The sequence below is a fragment of the Clinocottus analis genome, unplaced genomic scaffold (genome assembly GCF_023055335.1).
Source record: "Clinocottus analis isolate CAN_PGR_092001 unplaced genomic scaffold, fCliAna1.0.p SCAF_21, whole genome shotgun sequence".
Classification (NCBI taxonomy): Eukaryota; Metazoa; Chordata; class Actinopteri; order Perciformes; family Cottidae; genus Clinocottus; species Clinocottus analis.
The window spans coordinates 417392-427391 of record NW_027175943.1 but is presented as its reverse complement, the minus strand read 5'-3'; the positions used below and the strand labels follow the sequence as shown (position 1 = coordinate 427391).

Sequence of the window (10000 nt, the reverse complement as noted above, 5' to 3'; positions counted from 1 at the left end):
CGATGCGTTCAGGCGATGCGTTCAGGCGATGCGTTCAGGTGATGCGTTCAGGCGATGCGTTCAGGCGATGCGTTCAGGCGATGCGTTCAGGCGATGCGTTCAGGCGATGTGTTCAGGCGATGAGTTCAGGCGATGCGTTCAGGCGATGCGTTCAGGCGATGCGTTCAGGTGATGTGTTCAGGTGATGTGTTCAGGCGATGCGTTCAGGCGATGCGTTCAGGCGATGCGTTCAGGCGATGTGTTCAGGCGATGCGTTCAGGTGATGTGTTCAGGCGATGCGTTCAGGTGATGCGTTCAGGCGATGCGTTCAGGCGATGCGTTCAGGCGATGCGTTCAGGCGATGAGTTCAGGCGATGCGTTCAGGCGATGCGTTCAGGCGATGTGTTCAGGTGATGTGTTCAGGCGATGTGTTCAGGCGATGTGTTCAGGTGATGTGTTCAGGCGATGTGTTCAGGTGATGTGTTCAGGTGATGCGTTCAGGTGATGTGTTCAGGTGATGCGTTCAGGTGCCCGTGAGGTGGATCCATGAGTCCGGTGAGGCGCCCGCATCATCTCCTCTAATCTCTTTATCCTCATCAGGGCGACTCCGCGGCTCCAAACTCTCCGTCGCTTCTTCACATCCCTCCACTTTCTCTCCCCCAAACTTTACCGGATTTAACGGGGTTGACGGGGTTGACGGGCAGGGGTGGGGGAGGAGGGGCGGATACTCCTCTGTTTCCACGGCGATGAGTTTGACGGGCGGCCGGTGGATCTAGAACACGACATCGAAGGAGGCGACAGATTATCAGCTGGCAGGTGAGACGGGAGATTACACAACATGCATTCATAATGATATAAACTTTATGATGCTTTTATTCTGAAGAACGTGTCTTCAGTTTAACCAGGTGAGAAACAAAATGCTGATCAACGGTTCCACTCAAACGACTGGTTGATGATTAATGTGATTATTTATCGTCTTTATTAAACATATATTCATAACCAGATATTGTGATGCACAGATATTTTGTTAATAATCCATCAAAACGATCTCAAGTTTCATTTCACGCTAAAAGTAATAAAGAGTTTTTTATTTAAATGATTTAATTCACATATAATACTCAACAACAGGCTCGAACAGGTGATTGATTCAGGTAAACTATATTAAAACACCAGGAAACATGCAGCATCATTGTATAAAACATTATCAGGATATTAAATCATCTCTGATTTATTGACAACTTCCCGTTACACAAATAAAAGCATCCGAGAACGAGGAAACAGGAGGTCTGTCTGTTGGAACGTCAGCAGATCTGATCACAGTTCAAACCTCTTCTGCCAATACTGACCGATCAATACTCACAGGGTTCAGTCATGTGACCTTCAACCCCCCTGAAGTGTCATCTCTCTCAACAGGAAGCTAGAGGACAGAATACCTCCATGGCCAAAGTGGCCCCATCGGACCCGACCAGGTTGACTCCGCCCACCATCCTTGTACAGGACATGGAGGAGGAGCCAGGGGACAGGTGAGGGCTTATGAGGACTAATAATGTTTTGTTTTGGACCCAAGAGGAAGTTCTCTGGGTCCTTAAAGTCTTTGAGGTTCAGGAGTTCTTGAGAAGGTGTAAGTGGGAGGTCCTCTAATGGATCTAAAGCTCCTTCAAAAAAGACACATGGGTCCTTGAAGATGTTCAAAGAGGCTTTTAAAAGGTTTCAGGGGTTCTGTGGATCCTTCAAAGGCTCCAGGCGCCATTGAAGAAGTCATTCATGAGATTGTGTGGTTCTTTGAGGAGGTTTAAAGGTTCTGTGAGACAGTTTTGGGACTGTGGGGCTCAGTTAAAGGCTCTAAGGGTCCTTGTAGATGTAATATGGATCCTTGAAGATGTTCTAAGCGTCCTTTAAAGGATCTCATGTTAAAGTGGTCTACAAGAGTCTGTGTGGATTATCTGTAAAGGATCCAGGGGTCCTTGATGGAGTTGGTTCCTTGAAGATAAGCTCTTCAACCTCTTCAAGAGGTTTCCTTGAGAGGATTTAAGGGGTTTGTGAGGCGGTTCTGTAGATTACACAGGCCCTTGAAAGGATGTTTTTGGGATCCACAAGGAGGATCTGAGGGTTCTCTGGATCTGTTCAAGGAACAACGCTGTATGAATCCTTAAAAAAAGGGGTTCTTTCAAGTATCCAGAAGTCCTTGGATAAACTTAAGACATTCTAAGGGTCCTTGAAAAGGTTTCATGGGTCCTTCCTTGAGGAGGTTCTGTTGTCATCCATGAAGTTCTTCTAGTTCTTGAGGAGTTTCAGGTTCAGTCGGTCGTTTGATTCTCTGTTTCAGAGCCGGACCAGGACTTCTGTTTAACGTCAACAACAGCAACAACAATGAAGAAGAGTAAGACACACACACACACACACACACACACACACACACACACACTCACACTCACACTCAGGTGTCAATGATCTGTGTTGTCCGGTTTGTGTGTTATTTGATATGAAACGAAACACAAACAGTTTGTGTTGTGCGTTTCCTGTTGTCTTCCAGGGAGGAGAGGAAGAAAAAGAAGAAGGAGAAGAAGGAGAAGAAAGCGAGGAAGGCGAAGAAGGAGTAAGTCTCGAGAAGTAAAGCGACACAGCGGCTCAGTGTTCTGATGCTGTGATTCTGTTCACTTCTTTCCTCCCAGGAAGGAGAAGCAAGAGAAAAAGGAGAAGAAGGAGAAGAAACAGAAGGAGAAAGAGGAGAAGGAAAAGGAGAAAGAGAAGGAGAAGGAAAAAGAGAAAGAGAAGAAGGCCAAAGAGGAGGCGTGAGTTTGGTGTACTACTGAACCAGAAACAGATGTGAGAGGCTTTGTTTTGTCAACCGTAATCACTCATGACTGTGTCCAGTCCGAAGGAGATCGAGGTGATTGATCCGGCGGGCAACACCTACTACCACTGGCTGGCCGTCATCACCATCCCCGTCATGTACAACTGGACGCTGATCATAGCCAGGTGACAGTTCCCCACCCCGAACATGATCATGACCATAATCCTCCTCAGAAACTGTGGGAATGCAGTTAAAGAGTCCAGAGGGAGGTTCCACCAAGGTCCACAGACAACCAGGTTGAGTTCCCAGTAAACGCCAGTGGTTTCTCTTGGTTTGGTGCCCAGTGTCAGTGGTTAACGGAGCTCAGAAATGTCTGCCAGTTACCAGGTTTGAATCCCTAATGTCGGTGGATATTACAGGTCGTTTGTCCCCCAATGAGCCACCAAGTGTTGGTCCCAACCTTGTTTGAGATCGACCAAGTTAGCAATGACAGTGGTCAAACATCTCGACCAGTCAAATGGCTCCACGTTTTGGTCCCCATGTTATCTTCGAGTGGCCATGTGTGATTCCTCGTCTTGGTCCCTTCACACCAGTGAATCCGTGCAGGTTCCCAGTAGGTAGTACTGGCTGGGCTGTATAACGTGTGTTCTTGTGTGTTTCAGGGCTAGCTTCGAGGAGCTCCAGACGGACTATTTGGCACTCTGGTTCATTGTGGACTTAATCTGTGACCTCACTTACATCGCAGACATGATCTTCAGAACAAGGACCGGTCCGAACACACACACACACACACACACACACACACACACACACACACACACACACACACACCAACAGATTGTTTGATCGACAAGCATCCAAATGTTGCACAGGTAGAAACACGCTTGTTTCCTTGTGTGCAGGTTACCTGGAGCAAGGTCTGCTGGTGAAGGACGAGCAGAAGTTGCGCGAGCGCTACATAAAGAGCGTCCAGTTCAAAATGGACCTGGTCTCCATGATTCCCACCGACTTGCTGTACCTCGTCTTTGGACTCAAATACCCCGAAATCCGCCTCAACAAGCTGTTCAGGTTCAACAGGTACACGCAAAAAAACATGGGGTCCAGTTAACAGTTTTTAAGACAATGAAATTATTTGAAAGAAAAAGTAAAAAGAGGAATATGAAAAAGTCATTTCCTAAATTAGTAACTATAAAGTTGTAAAATTAAACACTAATCACTGTTTGTGTTGACATCATGAACCAAACTACATATAGAATTTTAAATGTTTTGGGGTGAAAGGTGGTTCAAAGATGCCCTGATGAGGTGGGTCTTTGTTTCAGGATGCTGGAGTTCTTCCAGAGAACAGAGACCAGGACCAACTACCCCAACGCCCTCCGGATCTCCAACCTCGTCATGTACATCCTCATCATCATCCACTGGAACGCCTGCCTCTACTACTCCTTCTCCAAGGCTATGGGTGGGGTTGCTGGTGGTAGCTTCATCGGCCGTTGCTGTGTAAAAGCCTCTGACACCTCCGTCCTGTCCCGTCCCTGTAGGTTTCGGTGCCGACAGGTTTGTGTATCCCGACCCAACGGTTCCGGAGTTTGGTCGTCTGGTGAGGAAGTACGCCTACAGTATGTACTGGTCCACGCTGACGCTCACCACCATCGGAGAGACCCCGCCCCCCGAGGAGAACTCTGAGTACTTCTTCGTTGTCACTGACTTCCTGGTGAGTGTCGCTTAAAGGGTCAGTGGTGTAGCAGGTTTGGGTTTCCCCAATGTCAGTGGTCAGTGGTACCAAATCTTTTGTCCCTATAATGTGAGTTTTGGAGAGACCACGTCTCCGGTAAGAACTCTGAGAACTACTTTGTTGCCTCTAACTTCCTGTATTCCCTTCTTTTCTCCTCCAGGTTGGTGTGTTGATCTTTGCCACCATCGTCGGTAATGTTGGTTCGATGATCACCAACATGAACGCTGCCAGAGCCAACTTCCAGGCTCGCATCGACGCCATCAAACAGTACATGACCTTCCGAAAGGTGAGTTAGTCGAGCCATTGCTGTCCAAAGAGGACAGCAGTTTGTGTATAAATATATATATGTATGTATTTATGACAAAGGATGAATTGCTAAAAAATTCCAATTTGTTTCTATCAAACACGATTGTCCAGGTGACGAAGGACTTGGAGAAGCGAGTGATCAAGTGGTTTGACTTCCTGTGGACCAATAAGAAAGCAGTGGACGAGAGGGAGGTGTTGAAGTACCTGCCCGACAAACTGAGAGCCGAGATCGCCATCAACGTCCACCTGGACACCCTGAAGAAGGTCTGCGAAGACGTCCTGAAGGAGTCCTCGTCACACACCGGCTGAACCCAAGAAGAAAACCGGTGACCTTGTCCTGTGTCGTCCTGCAGGTTCGTATCTTTGCGGACTGCGAGGCCGGTCTGCTGGTGGAGCTGGTGCTGAAGCTGCAGCCTCAGGTCTACAGTCCGGGAGACTACATCTGTAAGAAGGGCGACATCGGCAGAGAGATGTACATCATCAAGGAGGGAAAGCTGGCCGTCGTTGCCGACGACGGGATCAAGCAGTTCGTCGTCCTGAGTGACGGGAGCTACTTTGGCGAGATCAGCATCCTGGCGATCAAAGGTATGAATACTGACCAGACAACGCTCTTCATGCACCCTCTTCCAGAAGATTGTGTTTGTAGCGTCGCTGTCCGGTAAGAACCTCAAATCTGGAGGTTAAAAACCTTAAAGTTCCCCTAAATAGATCTTCTGGAAAGTCAGGCATCAAAGTAAGGTTGTTGGTTCACTCCCTAACTTCATCTCCAACAGGCAGTAAAGCAGGAAACAGGAGGACGGCGAACATCCGGAGCATCGGTTACTCCGACCTCTTCTGCCTGTCCAAAGACGACCTGATGGAGGCGCTGACGGAGTACCCCGATGCTAAAGCTCTGCTGGAGGAGAAGGGAAGGCAGATCCTGATGAAGGACGGCCTGCTGGACCTGGAGGTACCACACACACACACACACACGGTAACCCCACACAAGCCCCCGAGGAGGCCTAAAGGTCCCGGTGGTTGTTCCTCCCCCAGGTGGCGGCGCAGGGCCCCGACCCCAAGGAGATCGAGGAGAAGGTGGAGCGGATGACGACCACGCTGGACGTCCTGCAGACGCGCTACGCCCGGCTGCTGGCGGAGCACGAGGCCACGCACAGCAAACTCAAACACCGGGTCAACCGGCTGGAGAGGAAGCTGGTGCCGCCGCCGCCGCCGCCGGACGAGCAGCCGGGGGAAGCCGAGACGTAGAGGAGTAGAAGAAGAAAAAGAAGAAGAAGAAGCACAAGAAGCAGCAGCAGAAGAGGAAGAAGAAGCAGAAGAAAAAGGAGAAGAAAAAGGAGGAGGAGGAGGAGGAGGAGGAGGAGGAGGAGGAGGAGGAAGAGGAAGAGGAGGAGGAGGAGGAGGAGCTCACTTTCTTTCAGCCCGTTGTGAACGAATTGTTTCTGCTTCACAAGCCTCACAAAGTAAATTCAGATCCAGAGAAGCTGAAAGTGGAAGTGAAGCGACTCCAGATCGAACAAGAGGACGTTTCTTCTAGTAAATACTTCACGACTTTGTAATTATAATGTTCCATATATTTATTATTTAGTGCCACAGCTGTTCCTCTGGGTAGTTTATATGTCAAAACATATATATATATATATATATATATATATATATATATATATTTGTTGCTCTTCGAATATCATCAACACGTTCGTTTACCCAGACTTTACTCCAGAAGAAGCTTGTAGCTCAGCTGCTTTAACCACGTAAAGGTCAAAGGTCACCCGCATCCTGCTCTGTGTGAGACGCCGTTAACGTTACGTAGAAAAGATTGTGAACCCCAATTAATTGTGGAAGCGCTGAATAAATATATTTTATAAGAAAAAACAGAATTGTCTCTTATATAAAAAACTATTCATCTGGGTAGAAATGTAAAATATTGTACATTATGAGGTACTTTCCACTTCATGGTACTACATCTCAGAGCAAATGTACTTTTTTACATTATTTGATCACTTTAGTTATTTTGCAGGTTCAGAACATTGATATAAAATATTATATAATTATACGTAGTCATATTATAATTATGCTATTATGTATTATATATACTATCTATACTATTATATAAATATTATATAAATATGTTAGAATATATTAAAGAAAGGATAAAATAAGATAGGATTGTAAACTAGCAGTATGTAAAGTAATTCAAAAGAGCTTATATTTATTTTAATACCGTTTGTATTTTTTATTTAAATATTATTTAAGTGTCTACTTGGTTACCTTTATTTAAATAAAGAATTAATACTTAAAACATGTACTAACTAAGTATGGATATAACGTTATAAACACAGCAGTATAGTAGTAATAACAGTTAAAAACATGAGTGTAATATGAATGTGACGTCGCTCTCGTTGACACGTCGCGCTATCATCGCGCCTCCGGGTGCGCGCTGGGATCTGTAGTTCTTTACTTCCACCACAACACGGCCGGGGGCTATTTCCGGGACTACAAGTCCCAGCGCACACCGCGAGAGGGGCTCCGCGCATGACAACTCGGCACCGGGACTCCTCTGGTCAATTCTTCTCTCCGCTGAGGTGAGTTTCGCAGAAAAGCTTCTTGAAATACACTTTTAACCAGAAACTTCTCTCAGAGGCAGCTTCCGGCTGCTCGTTTGTGTCTTAATAACGGCTGTTCACCGGATGTGACGTGTGTAACGGCAGTGGCAGAAGTTGGTTAGCTCACTAGCTAGCCGGCTAACACCGTCTGTGTGTGTCGCTGTCCATCTTCAGAGTCACGTGACAGGAACACGATGTGCCGCTCCGCACCAGACTCCATTCAGAAAACTGCTCATTTAACGCCGCTGAGAAGCAATAGAGTTACATGTGTATACACGTTTATTATGCGTATGAGCTGCTGGTGCTGGAGCTACCTGTCTCTCTCTCCACACACACTACCTGTCTCTCTCTCCACACACTACCTGTCTCTCTCTCTCTCTCTCTCCACACACACTACTTGTGTCTCTCTCTCTCTCTCTCTCTCTCTCTCTCTCTCTCTCTCTCTCTCTCTCTCTCTCTCTCTCTCTCTCCACACACACTACCTGTCTCTCTCTCCACACACACTACCTGTCTCTCTCTCTCTCTCCACACACACTACTTGTCTCTCTCTCTCTCTCTCTCTCTCTCTCTCTCTCTCTCACTCTCTCTCTCCACACACACTACCTGTCTCTCTCTCTCCACACACACTACCTGTCTCTTTCTCTGTCCGTACACTACCTGTCTCTCTCTCTCCCTGTCTCCACACACACACTATCTGTTTTTCTGTCTCCACACACACTACCTGTCTCTCTCTCTGTCTCCACACACACTACCTGTCTCTCTGTCTCACCTGTAGCGTCTGGAGGCTGTTGCCATGGAGCCGGCGTGGCGCCCACAGGGCAGGGGGCGTGGCCGCGGTCAGGAGGCTGAAAGGTCGCGACCACCGCAGAAGGAGGGGGCGGGGCCGGGGGGGCGGGCCAAGTTCGAGGAGATCAGGAAGTCCAACCAAGCTGCCGCTCAGCGATTGGTGGAGAGCCGACTTAGCTCCTCCTCCTCCGATGAGTACGAGGACGACGATGAAGAGGTCAAGGCCGACCACAAGGACGGGAAGAGGGGGAAGATCCTGGCGTCGACCTTCACCAGCTACACCGCCCAGACCGGTGAGCAGCTGCAAGCGTGCTAACAGTTTAGACCCGCTTACAGTCTTTGTGCTAAGCTAAGCTAAGCAGGAGGAACACAAGAGTGGAACTAATCTGTCTCTCTCTCCTCCACCTGTCTCTCTCTCCTCCACCTGTGTGTCTCTCAGGTGGAGATGAGACAGGTCTGGTGAGAACAGGTCAGTACGTCAGTGATCTGTTTCAGTCCAGAGCGCTGACCTGTCTGATCTGTATCGGCTCCGTGAAGAGGACACAGGCGGTGAGACACACACACACACACACACACACACACACACACACACACACACACACACACTACCATTCATCTGTCCATTTGAGAACTAATGATTATCTTCTGTAATGAAAATTAAAGCCTCAGGTTCACTTCCTGTCATGATGTCATCCTCAGGTGTGGAGCTGCTCCAGCTGCTTCTCTCTCCTTCACCTGCCGTGCATTCAGAAGTGGGCCAGAGACTCGGTCTTCCTCGTCTCCTCCGTCACCGACGAAGACTTCGGTCAGAAGCAGCACCCCTGGCCCTGGTGAGGATTGTTGTTGTTGTTGTTGTTGTTGTTGGGTCCTTGTGTACAGACCGTGTTGTTTTGTCTCCTCAGTCCAAAGTGTCGAGCAGAGTATCCTCCCAGTGCCACGCCCAACAGGTGAGCATCACTCTGGATTATTATGGATTATTGAGCATTGTGGACATTATTATAATGCTTCTCAATATTATTGATATTATTATAGACATTTGTAATAAAATCATAATTATTATGGTTTACATTAATATTGTTATAATCATTGTTTATTTTATGATTTAGTTCATGTTCATAAAATTATATTATAATCACTGTTATTAATATTGTACGATTATATAATATCATTTTAAATAATGTTGAGTCTTGTTGTTGTTATTATGGTTCATATTATTATTGTTGTTATTGTTGTTATTATTGTTAGTTTCCCTGACCATGAAACTAGAGTCTGAAGCTTTCTTCAGTTTAAAAGATGAAACGTCTGCAGCGTCCAGCAGGGGGCGCCAGCTGCTCTCTTCTCACTGTGTGTGTGTGTGTGTGTGTGTGTGTGTGTGTGTGTGTGTGTGTGTGTGTGTGTGTGTGTGTGTGTGTGTGTGTGTGTGTCTGTGTCTGTGTGTGTGCCTGTGTGTGTGTGCGTGGTGTGTTCAGGTACATGTGTTTCTGTGGGGCGCTGCAGGACCCTCCTCTGGACCCCTGGTTGTCTCCTCACTCCTGCGGCTCCGTCTGTCAGAAGCAGCTCAAACCTTCATGTGGACACACCTGTCTGCTGCTGTGTCACCCTGGTAACCACACACACACACACACACACACACACACACACACACACGATGAAAACATCAAAGAGCTGCATCTCAAATATAAATCAATGCATGGACAAGTTTTTATTGTCTCCTTGCTCCCTTGACTCCTTGGCTCCCTGTCCCCTTGCTCCCTTATCCCATTGCTGCCTTATCCTCTTGCTCCCCTATCTCCTTGGCTCCCTGAC

At 47.4% G+C, this 10000-nt stretch overlaps 2 protein-coding genes across 2 annotated transcripts in view; both read left to right on the top strand.

The window, feature by feature from the left end:
• The first annotated feature begins 363 nt into the window (after positions 1–363).
• cnga1b (cyclic nucleotide gated channel subunit alpha 1b) lies at positions 364–6125 on the top strand. The gene is made up of 15 exons (XM_068587441.1): positions 364–795; positions 1393–1502; positions 2306–2359; positions 2513–2575; positions 2652–2771; positions 2854–2958; positions 3436–3542; positions 3676–3850; positions 4093–4229; positions 4309–4481; positions 4663–4788; positions 4920–5072; positions 5162–5393; positions 5582–5757; positions 5841–6125. Exons 2-15 carry the CDS (start codon positions 1417–1419, stop codon positions 6051–6053), a joined length of 1920 nt encoding a protein of 639 aa, XP_068443542.1. The 5' UTR covers positions 364–795; positions 1393–1416; the 3' UTR covers positions 6054–6125.
• Positions 6126–7333: 1208 nt separating this feature from the next.
• The window catches only part of nfxl1 (nuclear transcription factor, X-box binding-like 1), a 13188-nt gene continuing 10521 nt past the window's right edge, over positions 7334–10000 (top strand). Inside the window, exons 1-6 of the mRNA XM_068587431.1 lie at positions 7334–7387; positions 8184–8487; positions 8634–8743; positions 8894–9024; positions 9097–9141; positions 9664–9797. Coding sequence (XP_068443532.1) covers positions 8202–8487; positions 8634–8743; positions 8894–9024; positions 9097–9141; positions 9664–9797 — 706 coding nt within the window. The 5' untranslated portion in view covers positions 7334–7387; positions 8184–8201. The remainder of the gene's footprint in view (positions 7388–8183; positions 8488–8633; positions 8744–8893; positions 9025–9096; positions 9142–9663; positions 9798–10000) is intronic.